General features: G+C 48.1%; 1 protein-coding gene and 1 long non-coding RNA gene across 4 annotated transcripts; both read right to left on the reverse strand.

Moving 5' to 3' along the window:
- Positions 1 to 852: 852 nt before the first annotated feature.
- LOC132387185 (uncharacterized) lies at positions 853 to 9,046 on the reverse strand. Of its 3 annotated transcripts, XR_009509797.1 has the most exons (5): positions 8,885 to 9,046; positions 8,160 to 8,262; positions 5,600 to 5,695; positions 3,447 to 3,529; positions 853 to 3,281 (listed from the first exon to the last, which is right to left on the reverse strand). It is a non-coding gene; the product is annotated as an uncharacterized LOC132387185 (long non-coding RNA). The 3 variants fall into 3 exon arrangements; XR_009509796.1 differs by lacking the exon at positions 8,160 to 8,262; XR_009509795.1 differs by lacking the exons at positions 8,160 to 8,262; positions 8,885 to 9,046 and having other exon boundaries at positions 5,600 to 8,070.
- A 508-nt stretch (positions 9,047 to 9,554) lies between these two features.
- LOC132387190 (pancreatic secretory granule membrane major glycoprotein GP2-like) lies at positions 9,555 to 15,947 on the reverse strand. The gene is made up of 3 exons (XM_059959535.1): positions 15,530 to 15,947; positions 10,004 to 10,151; positions 9,555 to 9,687 (listed from the first exon to the last, which is right to left on the reverse strand). Exons 1-3 carry the CDS (start codon positions 15,798 to 15,800, stop codon positions 9,555 to 9,557), a joined length of 552 nt encoding a protein of 183 aa, XP_059815518.1. The 5' UTR covers positions 15,801 to 15,947.
- Positions 15,948 to 16,254: the final 307 nt, after the last annotated feature.

A 16,254-nucleotide genomic window follows, 5' to 3' on the forward strand; every position in this document is an offset into this window, starting at 1 on the left:
GACAGTTGGTTTTTGAAGCAGACACACAAGAGACACACGACGCCAGAGACAAGGAGGACACTGGTGATCTTTGTGTGCCCACGACAAGGGTGGGATGTTGTTCACAGTGTGGACCAAGGAGCGACCGGTGGAACGCTATCGGTGTGTTTAACCCTCGCCTGGGTTGATGGCGTTACCGTGGAAAATGGTCCTCTTTTCGTGGTCACAAGTCGGTGACTGTAAGTTTTGGGAGCAGGAAGGCGACGTGGAAGATCGGCATCGGCACTGGGAAGACAAAACAACACCCTCCGTCTCTCTCCAACTCCACTCAAATCAAATTCCAGATCTGAACTGACTACTTACCATTCCACCGTAAGACTGTATCACCTAACCACCTGAGCTGGGAAGCTTGGGAACTTTATTTACTCACTTATATATGCATATACTATGCTAATTTGTTTACATAATCTTGTTTTATATTACTTTATCACGTAGTTGCTAGTAGAGATCATAACGAAAGACTCAGACTCCCGGTGTCTCCATTTCTGCTGGTTCTTTTTAACCTGTTACGGGGAACGTAACAGGTACCTGAGACAGTCAGGGTCCAGTTTCTCTCTCCATCTCCTCATTATCAATCAAACCACCCCCACCCTGTGAGGACGACGCTGCAAATTCCCCCAGGTCCGTGAAGGGTCTTGCGTCAAAGGTCTTGGGTCAAGTGACCTGTACACACACTCCCTGACCTCCCGCCACCCACTGTTTCTGCCCTGCCCACTCTCCCCAGCAGAGGACGCCAATGCTCAGCTCTCCAAATTTACCCGCAATTACAGATGATATAAAAGGAACACATCTCTCAAAACCTTGCGTTCGGACAGTTCCATGTTTATTGAGCAGCATAACAAGCAATAGCAATGCAAATCATCAGCTTCACTTCCAAATAATATTCAGAAAAGTCAAAGGTCCCTTGGATTTCAACCGTTCGAACCCTTGCAGACTGAGGACACATTATACCGTCTCTGCACCCTGTTCTCCGACGCCCTGTCCCAATCTCCCTCTCTCCCTTTGTGGTAATCTGTGGTTAGAGATGGACTGACTTGCTCGGTGTGAAAAATGGAAATGAGACTGTGTCAGAGAGAGAAATGGAGAACAAGAGTGTGTCAGCAGGTGAGATGGCGAAAAAAAAGAGTGCATCAGGGGGAGACAGAGACTGACAGTGTGTCTGAGGCAGAGATGAAGAACGAGAGTGTCAGAGTCAGAGATGGAGAATGAGAGTGTCAGATTGCGAGATGGAGAATGAGAGTGTCAGACTGCGAGATGGAGATCGGGAGGGTGTCAGATGGATGTGTCGGGTGTCGTGCTGATTGGGTGGGTTGGCGCAGGATTGTCCTGTGCTCTGCGAGTGTACAAAGATGTCTGCAAAGGTGCACAGGATACTTTCCTCAGTACCTCTGGAGATCAGGGATCTTCCTCACTACATCCACAGACCATGACGTCTTCACGGTTCTGTGTTTTTATCAAAAAGCGATTCATTATTTCACACATATTTCAGTTCAATCAGCTAAGAGCAAATTACTGATGATGTATTAATGCAATGAATACACTTTATTGTAAACCTAGATGTGTGTCTCACACTGACCCGATCCTGTAGTGAGGGGTGTCGGTGTTTACAGACCGTAAGGTGTGTGACGTCTCTCACTGTAGGGGATGTAGGGATTTTAACATTCCACTAGCGGGAAGGATGGCAGAGCAGCAGAGGCTGGTTTTTATGCGAGAAGGGAGGAAGGTGCAAGACAGATATATTCTAAAGAAGAATAAATTTTTGAATGGAAAAAGGATGCGACTGTGTCTGACAAGAGAAGTCAAAACCAAAGTAAAAGCAAAACAGAGGGCGTACAGGGAAGCAAAAATTAGTGGGAAGACAGAGGATTGGAAAGTTTTCAAAAGCTTACAAAAGGAAACTAAGAAAGTCTTTAAGAGGAAAAAGATGTACTATTAAAGGAAGCTTCCAAATAATATCAAAGAGCATACTAAAAGCATTTTCAAGTATATTAAGAGTAAAAGACAGGGGAGAGTAGATATAGGACTGATAGAAAATGATTCTGGAGAAATTGTATTGGGAGATACGGAGATGGCGGAGGAACTGAACGAGGATTTTGCATCAGTCTTCACTGAGAAAGGCATCAGCAACATACCAGACATTCAAGGGTGTCAGGGAAGAGAAATATACGCAGTCACAATTACGACAGAGAAAGTGCTCAGGCAGCTGAATAGTCTAAGGGTAGATAGATCTCCTGGACCAGATGGAATCAACCCTCATGTTCAGACGGATGTAGCAGTAGAGATGCGGAGGCGTTAGCAATTATCTTTCAAAAGTCGATAGATTCTGGCCTGGGTCCGGAGGACTGGAATATTGCAAATGTCACTCCGCTATTTAAGAAGGGGGCAAGGAAGCAAAAAAGGAAATTATAGACTTTTTAGCTTGACATCTGTGGTTGGGCAGTTGTTGGAGTCGATTGTCACGTAAGAGGTTATGGATTACCTGAAGGCATATGACAGCTCATCATGGTTTCCTTTAAGGAAAATCCTGCCTGACAAACTCAGTGCATTTTTTTGAGGAAATGACAAGTAGGCTACACAAAGGAGAACCAGTGGACGTTGTGTATTTGGATTTTTAGAAGGCCATACATTTTGGAAGGTGTGTGACGTCTCACACTGACCCGGTCCTGTAGTGAGGGGTGTCGGTGTTTACGGACCGTACACTGTGGAAGGTGTGTGACGTCTCACACCGACCCGGTCCTGTAGTGAGGGGTGTCGGTGTTTACGGACCGTACACTGTGGAAGGTGTGTGACGTCTCACACCGACCCGGTCCTGTAGTGAGGGGTGTCGGTGTTTACGGGGACCGTACCCGGGATGTTCTGTGATTGATCCTCATCATTCGGAGGATCTGCTCCTCCTGGAACAGGCCGGGTCTGTGTGCTCACTCTCAGTTCTGGGCTTCTGGCGTCACTACTCAATGGGATCGTACTTCACAATGTGAGCAACTAAAAGCTCGCAGACTGCGGCACACTGGGGAATCAGCAAAGTGTAGCAACATCTCAGGCTCTCCTGGGATTAACCCTCTGTGAGCCGTATACTTGTCTAAAGGCAGTGCTGGAGTCAGGGAGAGTGTGTAAAGCGTCAGGGAGATGGAACTGCAGACTCCTTCACTCGTTGACAGATCACTCCTTCACTCCTCTGAAGGTTCTGCCCTGAACCGTGCAAGCTTGATCTGAAGATTTGGATCACCGAACATCTCCTGGAGCTGCGGTCAGAGAGGATTAAAGATGAATGATTGCAGAGGTATGGGGATTTGAAGGAGTGACGAGAGGAGAGGGGCATCAATACGGGAGGCAGAGGTGTGACTGAGAGGGAGAGTTGAGAAAGGAGAGGGATTAAGAACTGAGAGACTGGGAGGGAGTTCACTCACCTTTCGTCGAATGGCTTTCCACACTTCATCCTCACTCACGTTTCCACTCGATGTCAGCTGCACGTTAATCCACACGCGAACTCCTGAACAAAACAGCCCAGTGTCAACATGGAGTCACTCTCAGGTCAAGTGCTGCTCATGTGATGTTTCCTCATCTCTGTCCCTTCGATCATGCAATCTCCTCTCCCCCAGTCCCCACCCTCTAATACCTTGATTCCTCCCCACACCCACCCCACCCTCTGACAGCTTGATTCCTCCCCACACCCACGCCACCCTCTGACAGATTGATTCGTCCCCACACTCACCCCACACTCTGACAGATTGATTCCTCCCCACACCCACCCCACCCTCTGACAGATTGATTCCTCCCCACACTCACCCCACCCTCTGACAGCCTGATTCCTCCCCACACTCACCCCACCCTCTGACAGACTGATTCCTCCCCACATTCACCCCACCCTGACAGATTGATTCCTCCCCACACCCACCCCACCCTCTGACAGCTTGATTCCTCCCCACACCCACCCCACCCTCTGACAGCTTGATTCCTCCCCACACCCACCCCACCCTCTGACAGCTTGATTCCTCCCCACACCCACCCCACCCTCTGACAGATTGATTCCTCCCCACACCCACCCCACCCTCTGACAGCTTGATTCCTCCCCACACCCTCATCAAGTATTTATGTCAATATACCTACAGACAGAGTGAGAGAGAGAAAAGGGCAGGGGTGGGGTCAGGGAGAGAGTGTGCACAGGTAGTGAAGAGAGGCAGAGAACGAGGGAGGGGCAGACAGTGAGGGGTGGAAAGTGGTAGTGAGAAAAGAAAGAGAAAGATGGTTGAATCCAGAGTGAGAGACAGAGACATGGAATGTGAGATTTCCCAATTACCTGCGTTGGTCAGATTTATGGACATGGAAAATGATGTCAGTTACATCCACATGTAAGATTAGAGCAGTACATGGTCATCGGTGCAGAAGTTTAGAGCTCCTGGTATTGGGTGTCGTGTGTTAATGAGGAGTGAAGTCTTGTGATCACATAGTGAATGGACTCTTGGAGGAACACGTCATGGGAACAAGCCCTTTGACCAAACTGATCCATGCCAACCAACGTGGCAAACTGAACTGGTCGACTTTGCCTGAGTTTGGTCCACATCCCTCTTCATTAACAATCCACATTCTCATACAAATGTCTCATAAATACTGTCTTTGTGTTTATCCCACATCCCTCTTTCATTAACAATCCACATTCTCATACAAATGTCTCATAAATGCTGTCAATATGTTTATCCTTCACCTTCTCCCTCCTCAATCACTCCAACCACCTCCCTCACCCAGACATCCCTCACGCCACATCCAGTCATTCCCTTCCTCAGTGACATCAGGTCTCTCTATGAACCAGGGGGCACATCGCCTGCTGAAAGCTAAATACGTGGCATTCAAGTCTGGCGACTCAGGTCTGTACCAGTAAACCAGGTATGACTTGCAGAGGGTATTCAAGGCTGAAGAGACAATTTAGAACTCCCCATTCCTCTTACCCTCTCCCTGCCACCACAATTTCCCTCTCTCTAGTCTCCTACCGGCTCCTCTCCCCACCATCTCCCCTGACACTGTCATTCATATTGCAGTGCTCTGCACGGTGAGTGGGTGTAAGAGTGAATGTGAGTCAGTGTGGGGAAGTGGGGGAGGGAGAAAGGGAGAGGGCGGTTGGAGAGAGGGGGTGGTGGGAGGGGGGAAGCGAGAGGGGTGGGAGGAGAGGGGGAGAGGAGACAGGGGAGAGGGGGGAGAGGGAGCGGGGGAGAGAGAGGCGGGAGGGGAGTGGGGAGGGAGGGGCAGGGGAGGGGAGGGGGAAATGTGCCTGTAAAATAGGATGGATCCTGTATGCACCCTCCAGTCGATGATCCTTTGGGCTATTCCCCTGTGGAAGTCTCCTGGTCTGTAATGAAGGAACAGAGACAGGGACAAGTGGAAACACTGAAACTGGTCATCACAATGGGACAGGAGTTCAGGAAATGTGAGACTGGGTCTGTGGTGAAACCAACACCATCCCTCTCCTTCCCAATCCCCCGTCACTACCCTCAGTCTGACACAGGATGAATTTTAGGGACTGACCATGGGGAACAACATTCCATTCAGTGATCCCCACCACGGATACCTGAGCTTGTAGATCGTTCCAGGGTGGTGGTCAAACCTGGACCAGGTTCTCCTGTCACTGTTCCCTGGGGTTCCTGAGTGTTGTCCAAATGGGGATCTGTGAGGAGAGAGACAGGGTGGGTGGGGTTAGGTGAGAGATTAAAATAAAGAGGATAGCAAAAATCTGTTAAGGATGAACCTGGCTGGGAGGTAACAGTCTGTGAGAATCCAATAAACATCACAGATCCAACAGATCAAACCTCTCATCCCCAACATTAGACAGACAGTCAGACATACTTTATTGACATTAACATTACTCTCTCCTAGAATACAGTCCACACCTCTCTCCCTAAATTCCCCCTCCTCCTTTCTCATGCAGAGTAATGTGGAAACATACAACATTCACAGCCACCGACTCTCATTTAGGTTCACTTTAGGAGACGGGTCTGATGTGATTATTATAATTGCATAAAGTACTTTTACCGTACATTGTGTTGGGATCTCTTGGATTTCAATAAATGAGCTCTTATGGCATGTTCTTCAAAACCAGAGTTTTGAGAGCAAAATGTCGTCACGACAAGCGAAGGCCTAATTTGCATTATGAGAAATCACTGTGGACTACACCGGATTCTACTATGTGGTATGTTGCTCAGAAACTCCACAGCTGTGAAAGTGGGGAGTTTACTAGAAACTGATATACAGGAAACATGAGATCACTGAAAACTGACCTTTCGATCAGTCTGTTGATCTAGCGGAGTCTGATTGTTTTAAACAGTTGCTTTCTGCCTGGTCATGATGACGTTAAGCCTTTGAAGTTAAGGGACCACATTGTCCCTCCTTGGAAATCTCCTTCCTTGTTTTATGTTTAAAGAACTCTTCATGCAGCAAATGCCAAATCAAGTCTGCATATCCTTCACTAATAAATCCCAGAATGTCTTTAGGGAGTTTGTTAAAATAGCTGATCGTCTACATTTAGCCAGGCAGTGGTGCATGAACCCTCTTATTTTCCCTGCTTCAATAAGCCTGGTCAGCAAGGCTTCCAACATCAGCATGCAAAACAGACTGCTAACCAATGCTGTGAAACAGACACTGCCGGCTCTGTGTTATTACCACGGTCACTTTGGTGTGACACTAGGAAGTGCCGACTGCCTTGCAGCTTCGACAGTGCCAGTGCTTTGGGACATCAGAGGTCTGTTCACACTTGTGGGTTGTAGATGCCAGGTTCATCTACTGAACATTACGGACACCCTTTCAGAGCGATGCTTGTGTGACACGGGTGCTCAAATGAGTGTGTCGTCAGTACCGCCTGTTGATGTGTAGTCAAAGACTGAGGACAGCTTGCTGGGGGCCGCCAACGACACCAGGATTGAGAATACGGGACACGACAGGTGATGCTCTGCTACAGTGTGTAATGCTACACAAGGGACATCGTTCTGACTAGACCACTGCTCAGTGCTGATTTACTGTCTGTTCAGGGACTGTAAATCGATCTTTAAAACTGCTGGCACATGGATGTCAAGGACTTTGGGTCCTTTCCCTGCTCCCCCAGTAGGTTTCCCACAATGACTCTGTCAAGCCAACACACCACCACATGTGAGTTCACTTGACCTCTGGTCGAATTCTCAAACTTCACCAAGCCCACATTCTCCACGACAGTCATAATACATGGGGTCGAGCACCACATTTCCACAACCGGCCGACCAGTCCATGTCCACACGCAGAGACCGGATCCAGAGAAGCTGGCAACTGCGAAGATGAGTTTGTCAACATGGAAAGACTTGGCATCGTATTCCAGTCGAATAGCCCTGGGCTTTGCCCCTCCACACGGTCCCTAAGCCCATGTGGTGATAACCGATGCCTTTTCAATGCCCAATTGTTACCTGGACTCACACATCCAAGACGTTTTGGCACGTTTAGTTAGCAAGGTTTTTTTTTCAAAGTCGGTCTAGTTAGGGGCTACCATGTTCTTAGGGGGCACCGTCAGATTTCTGAACGATCCATGAACTCATGAATACGACCTCAATATTCCTCTTTTTGCACTGTTTATTTAATTTATTTTTGATTGGAACGTACAGAAATACTTTTGTCTTGCACTGTACTGTTGTCAAAAACAACAAATTTCACGAGATACATTAGTGATAATAATCTTGATTCTGATCCCGAATCTCTGACCACTGACCATAAATCGATGTCCTCTAGTTATATTCACCCTGATCAGTGGTAATATTCCCAGCAGGACATCCCACACCACCAGCTTCAGGAACATTTATCATCCCACAACCATCAGACTCCTGACCGGCGTGGATAACTTCACTCACATCAACTCTGAACTGATTCCACAACCTACAGACTCACTTTCAAGGAATCTACAACTCATCAGCTGAGTACTATTTAATATTTGATTTGCACAATCTGCCTTCTTTTGCACATTGGTTGTTTATCAGGCTTTGTTTTTGTATAGTTTTTCCATAGATTCTGTAGTATTTCTTTATTTTCCTGTAAATGACTATAATAAAATGACTGTCAGGACAGTATATGGTAACAATCAAGTACTTTGATAATAAATCTTACATTGAACCTACCTGTACTCCTTGTAATCTTCTACACATTTTATATACTAGACTCAGATATACTGGACTCACTATCAGTATTTACTATGATAGGAAATTTGTTGCGTTGCTGCAGCTGTATGGTGGACAACAGAAGAATGTTTTAAATTACCATAGAAACTCATTTCAAAAGTTGAAAGAAAATTCATTACTTAATTTCAATTTTATTTAAAGTAAATTATCAGTGAAATGCAAACATTTGGACACCCCTGGGAGGAGGTGGCTGAATTCAGGGGGTGGAATTTTAAAGTGACTGGAGGAAACTATAGGGTGGATGTCAGAAATTAAGTTCTTTACACAGAGGGGTGGATGTGTGGAACACCCTACAAAGAGTGGTGGTAGAGACAGATATATTCCGGGCATTTAACAAACTCATAGGTACATGGGTGACAGAAACATGGAGGCTTATGTAGGATGGAAGGGTTAGAATGATCTCAGAGTACATCTGCACAACATTGTGGGCCGAAGGGTCTGTGCTGTGCTGTACTGTTCTGTGTTCTATGATCTCTGTCACAGGTCAGACTGGGCAGTTTCATTCTGACCCCGGTGTGAAGGGGGATACGGGAAAGGTGATCACAGACCACGGGCAGGGCAGCCGACTGGAAAACTCAGCCCGTGGTGTGTGTTGGTGACTCAGGACGTCCCAGAATTTCCCCACAACTACCACACTGCTGTGTCACTGGGGAACGGTGACCTACCTGTACAGTAAACAGCATAACCCCAGTGTGTTGGATTCAGCCAATACACAAAGTAACCGGAGCAGTTCTTCACCTTGATCCCCTGGCTCAGGTAACAGGTGTGTGTATCCCAGGAGAAGCATATGGTCTTAATCACCTCCCCTTCTCCCACGTTGGGATGGGGACCTGGAATGAGATTTATAAACACTGTAAAATGTACCCAGTCCAACAGTAGCTGTTACGTCTTTGGACAGTGGGAGGAAACCGGAGAACCCGGGGAAAACCCATGTATCCCATGAGGAGGATGGATAGAGACTCCTTACAGATGACTCTGGAATTGAACTCTGACACCCCGAGCTGTAATAGTGACGCGCTAACCGCTACATTACCATGACAACCATTAATTTATCCCACTAAATGGTGAACAATGATATCTACAGACTCTCCCAACTCCCTGCAGATTGCCCCACCATTTAAGTGAGTCTGGGGTTGCTGAAACTCCTCCGGGTCGTATCCAGAATGGGGTCAGTGGGCAGATCAGTTCTGTAACCCAACTCCAGGAAGTTGTCACTCCTCCACTGGACTCCATGACGATACAGGACCGTAGAGCGGTCTGAGTGACTGTGGGGAGACCTCTCAGGGAGATAGGGTTCTATGTCCATGCTAGGGCCCTCTGAAGAGATCTGGGTCATCAGTTTGACCTTCCCATGAATAACAGAGCCCCACTGTTGCTGATCCTGACCCTACCATTTAACCATCCTGGGATCTGCCCGGAACAGTGATCCTGTGGAACGACCGTCTCGGGAATCTTCCATCCTCCGGAACTGAAACAACAATCAGAGGGTCAGTCCCTGATCTGAGGGAGTTTATTCACTCAGAGTGACAAGGGAAATTGCACTCACCTTGTCCGTACCCTGTCTCTGGTCAATAACACCCCATTCCTTGGAATTCCCTCTCTGTTACACCTCCCCCTTGTCTCTACCCCAAGAATGTGGGATCTCCCCTCTCCCTCTATTTACTCCCCATCTCTGTGTAGTCACTGATGATCCCCGTCTCCCTGCATTTCCCATTCACACACCCCTTGTTCCCTTGTTTATATTCCGTTCTGTGTCCAGTTTCCTGATTATCTCCTCACTTTACCTGTTAAATCTGTACCATCCCACTGCAAGATTTCCATCATCCATCCATTGTCCACCGGTACACTCAGTGTTGGAACAATTCGTGCTCCTCCAGGGCTGATCCAGGACGGTGTGGGTTACACACGGATCACCGAGTGCAGAGTCTGTGACTGAGGGACAGAACGATGTTCAGTGTTAATGTACAGCTCACGTTCCCCATCCTCTTTCTCTGCCAACCACAACCCCCATCCTGAAGTAAATGGAGGGGGCAGGGGATGGAGGCTAGCTGGTAGGTGAAGCCAAGTGGGTGGGAAAGGTCAAGGGCTGAAGAAGAAAGAATCTGATCAGAGAGGAGAGCCTGCATTGCTTCTCTTCCCCCCACCTTCTTATTTCAGTTCTTCTCCAGCCCTTTCCAGCCCTGATGAAGGGTCTCAGCACAAAACGTCCACTGTTCATTCCTCACCATGGATGCTGCCTGACCCGTTGAGCTTCTCAGCATTTTCTGCAGATTTTCAACATCTGCAGAATCTCGTGTGTTTGTAACTGACATGGGCAGTAGGTACGAGGGAGGGAGGGAGGGAGAGGACACAGTATGAATACAGAGTGGGTACTGGGCTGTGCCACATGAATTTGATACACAGGAGCTGTGTAAATCCACAAAAAAAAATCCACAAAACAAACCACATTGTGCACTGCGTTCAGTAGAGAAATGGGCCGTTCTGCCCACCACCCCCAGACAGACCATTTCCCAACTAAATTACTCCCATGTGCCGGCGTGAGGACGATATCCCAGACAGACCATTTCCCAATTAAATTACTCCCATGTGCCGGCGTGAGGACCATATCCCAGACAGACCATTTCCCATCTAAATTACTCCCATGTGCCGGCGTGAGGACCATATCCCAGACAGACCATTTCCCAACTAAATTACTCCCATCTGCCGGCGTGAGGACCATATTCCAGACAAGATGGCACCGAGCTATGGTTCATAGACACTCTCGGACCCTGCTCCCTGTTCAAACGCCAACGACATGGACGTGTTACAAATCCGTGATCCAAGATCCGGCATACACATCACTGAGTATCTCACGTGGTCTGAACATACTGGCTGTGTGGTGTAAAAGCACAACAGTGCCTCGTTCATCTCGGACAGTTGAAGAAGTTTGGTATAGGCCTCTAAATCATAAGGAGCACAACTGAAAGCATCCTGACTGGCTGTATCACTGCCTGGTATGGGAACTGTACCTCCCTCAATCACAGGTGCAGACAGCTCAGCACATCTGTAGATGTGAACTTCCCACTATTCAGGACATTTACAAAGACAGATGTGTAAAAAGGGCCCGAAGGATCATTGGGGACCCGAGTCACCCCAACCACAAACTGTTCCAGCTGCTACCATCCGGGAAACGGTACCGCAGCATAAAAGCCAGGAGCAACAGGCTCCGGGACAGGCCATCAGACTGATTAATTTACACTGATACAACTGCATTTTAATGCTATATTGACTGTCCTGGTGTACATACAGGTGTCCCCTCCTTTACAAAGGTAGCACGTTCCTACAAAACCTTTCTTAAACCGAAATGGCGTAAGCGAAGAACCATTAATTTATATGGGAAAAAATTCGTAAAAGCGAAAATCTTCTTTTTAACGTGAAAACTGGTTACAAATGTAGATCTTTTGTAAAAGTGAAGTGGCGCAAACGAACCTTCGTAAATCGTGGGACACCTGTATTTTTTATTACAAATGACTATATTTTGCACTTTGCCCCTTCAGACAGAGACATAACGTAAAGATATTTACTCCTCATTTACGTGAAGGATGTAAGAAATAAAGTCAATTCAATTCTCCGTCTCCCTCCAAAGTCTCTCTCTATCTCCATCTCCCTGACTTTTACAAACTCCCTCTCTCCTCAGTCTCTCACTACTTCCCTCACACCTCGATCTCATCATCTCCCCCCACTCGCTACCTGCTTCTCCCCTCGGACTACCCCAGCCTGTCCATCCCCTTAGTGTCTGCGTACATCCCTCTTCCCTCTGTCTCAAACTAACCACAGCTCCTTCGCTACCTCCCTCTCTCAATAGACAATAGGTGCAGAAGTAGACCATTCGGCCCTTCGAGCCTGCACCGCCATTCTGAGATCATGGCTGATCATCTACTATCAATACCCGGTTCCTGCCTTGTCCCCATATCCCTTGATTCCCCTATCCATAAGATACCTATCTAGCTCCTTCTTGAAAGCATCCAGAGAATTGGCCTCCACTGCCTTCCGAGGCAGTGCATTACAGACCCCCACAACTCTCTGGGAGAAGAAGTTTTTCCTTAACTCTGTCCTAAATAACCTACCCCTTATTCTCAAACCATGCCCTCTGGTACTGGACTCTCCCAGCATCTGGAACATATTTCCTGCCTCTATCTTGTCCAATCCCTTAATAATCTTATATGTTGCAATCAGATATCCTCTTAATCTCCTTAATTCCAGCGTTTACAAGCCCAGTCTCTCTAATCTCTCTGCGTCAGACAGTCCGGACATCCCAGGAATTAACCTCATGAATCTACACTGTACTTCCTCTATGGCCAGGATGTCCTTCCTTAACCCTGGAGACCAAAACTGTACACAATACTCCAGGTGTGGTCTCACCAGGGCCCTGTACAAAGGCAAAAGAATTTTCTTGCTCTTGTACTCAATTCCCTTTGTAATAAAGGGCAACATTCCATTAGCCTACTTCACTGCCTGCTGCACTTGCTCATTCACCTTCAGTGACTGATGAACAAGGACTCCGAGATCTCTTTGTATTACTCCCTTACCCAACTCTACACCATTCAGATAATAATCTGCCTTCCTGTTCTTACTCCCAAAGTGGATAACCTCACACTTATTCACATTAAACGCCATCTGCCAAGTATCTGCCCACTCACCCAGCCTATCCAAGTCACCCTGAATTCTCCTAACATCCTCATCACATGTCACACTGCCACCCAGCTTAGTATCATCAGCAAATTTGCTGATGTTATTCTCAAGGCCTTCATCTAAATCGTTTATGTAAATCGTAAAAAGCTGTGGTCCCAATACCTAGCCCTGTGACACCCCACTGGTCACCACCTGCCATTGTGAGAAACACACATTCACCGTTACCCTTTGCTTTCTATCTGCCAACCAGTTTTCTATCATGTCAGTATCTTCCCCCCCAATGCCATGAGCTCTGATTTTATCCGCCAATCTTTTATGTGGGACCTTATCAAATGCCTTCTGAAAATCGAGGTACACTACATCCACTGGATCTCCCCCATCTAACATCCTGGTTACATCCTTGAAACTCCAACAGATTAGTCAAGCATGATTTGCCCTTGGTAAATTCATGCAGGCTCGGCCCAATGCTATCACTGCTATCTAGATATGCCACTATTTCATCCTTAATAATGGACTCTAGCATCTTCCCCACCACGGGTGTTAGGCTGACAGGACGATAGTTCTCTGTTTTCTCCCTCCCGCCTTTCTTAAAAAGTGGAATAACATTAGTCATTCTCCAACCCTCAGGAACTGATCCTGAATCTAAGGAACATTGGAAAATGATTACCCATGCATCCGCAATTTCCAGGGCCACCTGATTTAGTACCCTAGGGTGCAGACCATCTGGACCTGGGGAGTTGTCAGCCTTCAGTACCATCAGTCTACTCATCACCATTTCCTTCCGAATGTCAATCTGTTTCATTTCCTCTGTTACCCTATGTCCTTGGCCCATCCATACATCTGGGAGTTTGCTTGTGTCTTCCCTAGTGAAGACGGATCTAAAGTACTCATTAAATTCTTCTGCCATTTCTCTGTTTCCCATAACAATTTTACCCAATTCATTCTTCAAGGGCTCAACATTGTTCTTAACTATCTTCTTTCTCTTCACATATCTAAAAAAAGCTTTTGCTATCCTCCTTTATATTCCTAGCGAGCTTGCATTCGTACCTCATTTTTCTCCCCGTATTGCCTGTTTAGTTAAGTTTTGTTGTTCCTTAAAAATTTCCCAATCATCTGTCCTCCCACTCACCTTAGCTCTGTCATACTTCCTTTTTTTAATGCTATTCAATCTCTGACTTCCTTTGTCAACCACTGGGGCCCCTTTCCCCCTTTTGAATCCTTCCTTCTCTGGGAGATGAACTGATTTTGCACCTTGTGCATTATTCCCAAGAATACCTGCCATTGCTGTTCCACTGTCTTTTCTGCTAGGATATCCATCCAGTTAACTTTGGCCAGCTCCTCCCTCATGGCTCCATGGTTTCCCCTGTTCATCTGCAACACTGACACCTCCGAGCTGCCCTTATCTGTCTCAAATTGCAGATAAAATCTCTCCTTGGTGTTCCCCTCTCTCTATGCTCGGTCTCACACCAACACCCACTAACCTTGGTCTCTCCTCATGTTCTCCCCTCAGTCTCTCTCTACCATATGTAGGCCTCAGCCTCTCCCTACCTCCCCCTCCCCTCGGAATCTCCGTACCTCACTAATTCCTCACTCTGCCTCCCTTCAATTTCTCCTTACCAGCACCCCCTCTGGTCTTACCCTACCTTCCCTCCCAAGTCGCACTCTACCTCCCTTTCCACTCGCACTCCCTATGACCCTCCACCATCAGTATTTCCCCAATTCCCTCTCTCCTCAGTGTCTCCATTCCATAGTCAACTCACAGTCACACCACAACTCACTCCCACCGCGGTCTCTCTCTACTCTCACTGCCTCATGCTCTCCTTTAGACCCTCGCCACCTCACGCTCTCCCCTCGGACCCTCGCTGCCTCGCCCTCTCCCCACAGACTCGCCATCTCGCCTACCTTCCACTCCCCTCGGCCCCTCCCTTCCTGACTCCTCTCAGTCTCTGCATGTCCCTCACCCCTTGGCATCCCCGTCTCCCTCACCCCTCAGCCTCTCCATGTCTTCCCCTCCCCTCGGCCTCTCCCTGTCGCAACTCCCTCGGCCTCTCCGCTATCTCCCCCTCCACTCGGCCTCCCATTTCCTCTCTCAGCCTCTCCCCTACCGCCCCCTACACTCGGCCTCTAACATTCTCCCCTTTGCCTCTCCCTATCTTCCCTTAATTGAGCCACTTTCTGTCTTCCTCTCCCCTCGGTCTCTCCTTATCCTCCTCTCCCCTCGGTCTCTCCTTATCTTCCTCTCACCTCGGTCTCCCTCCATCTCCCTCTCCGCTTGGTACGCCACTCCCCCCTCTCCCCTCACTCTCACCACTGCTCCCTCCATTTCCTGTCAGCCTCACCCTCCCTCACTCCAGGGGATGGGTAGACTCTCTCCCGGCAGCTGACACAGCATTGTGGGCCGAAGGGCCTGTGCTGTGCTGTGCTGTACTGTTCTGTGTTCTATGATCTCTGTCACAGGTCAGACTGGGCAGTTTCATTCTGACCCCGGTGTGAAGGGGGATACGGGAAAGGTGATCACAGACCACGGGCAGGGCAGCCGACTGGAAAACTCAGCCCGTGGTGTGTGTTGGTGACTCAGGACGTCCCAGAATTTCCCCACAACTACCACACTGCTGTGTCACTGGGGAACGGTAACCTACCTGTACAGTACACAGCGTTACTCCGGGGTGTCGGCTTCAGCCGATACACAAAGTAACCGGAGCAGTTTTTCACCCTGATATCTCGGCTCCCAAAACAGGCGTTTTCACCCACAGTGAAGCAGACGGTCTTGGTCACCTCCCCCTCTCCCACATTGGGATGGAGACCTGGAATCAGATTTATAAACAGTGTAAAATGTACCCAGTCCCACAGTACCCGGTACGTCTTTGGACACTGGGAGGAAACCGGAGAACCCGGGGAAAACCCATGCATTCCATGGGGAGGACGGACAGAGACTCCTTACAGATGACACTGGAATTGAACTCTGAACTCTGATGCACTGAGCTGTAATGGTGATTATGCTAACCACTATGTTACCATGGCAACCGTTAATTTATCTCACTAATTGGTGAACGATGATGTCTGCAGACTCCCCCAACTCCCTGGAGATTGCCCCAACACTGAAATGAGTCTGGGGTCATTGAAACTCCTCCGGGTCGTATCCAGAATGGGGTCAGTGGGCAGATCAGTTCTGTAACCCAACTCCAGGAAGTTGTCACTCCTCCTCCGGACTCCATGACGATACAAGACCGTAGAGCGGTCTGAGTGACTGTGGGGAGACCTCTCAGGGAGATGGGGTTCTGTGTCCATGCTACCGCCCTCTGAAGAGATCCAGGTCATCAGTTTGACCCTCCCCAAAAATAACCGAGCCCCACTGATGTAAACT

Source organism: Hypanus sabinus, unplaced genomic scaffold (genome assembly GCF_030144855.1).
Source record: "Hypanus sabinus isolate sHypSab1 unplaced genomic scaffold, sHypSab1.hap1 scaffold_162, whole genome shotgun sequence".
In the NCBI taxonomy this organism is placed as follows: Eukaryota; Metazoa; Chordata; class Chondrichthyes; order Myliobatiformes; family Dasyatidae; genus Hypanus; species Hypanus sabinus.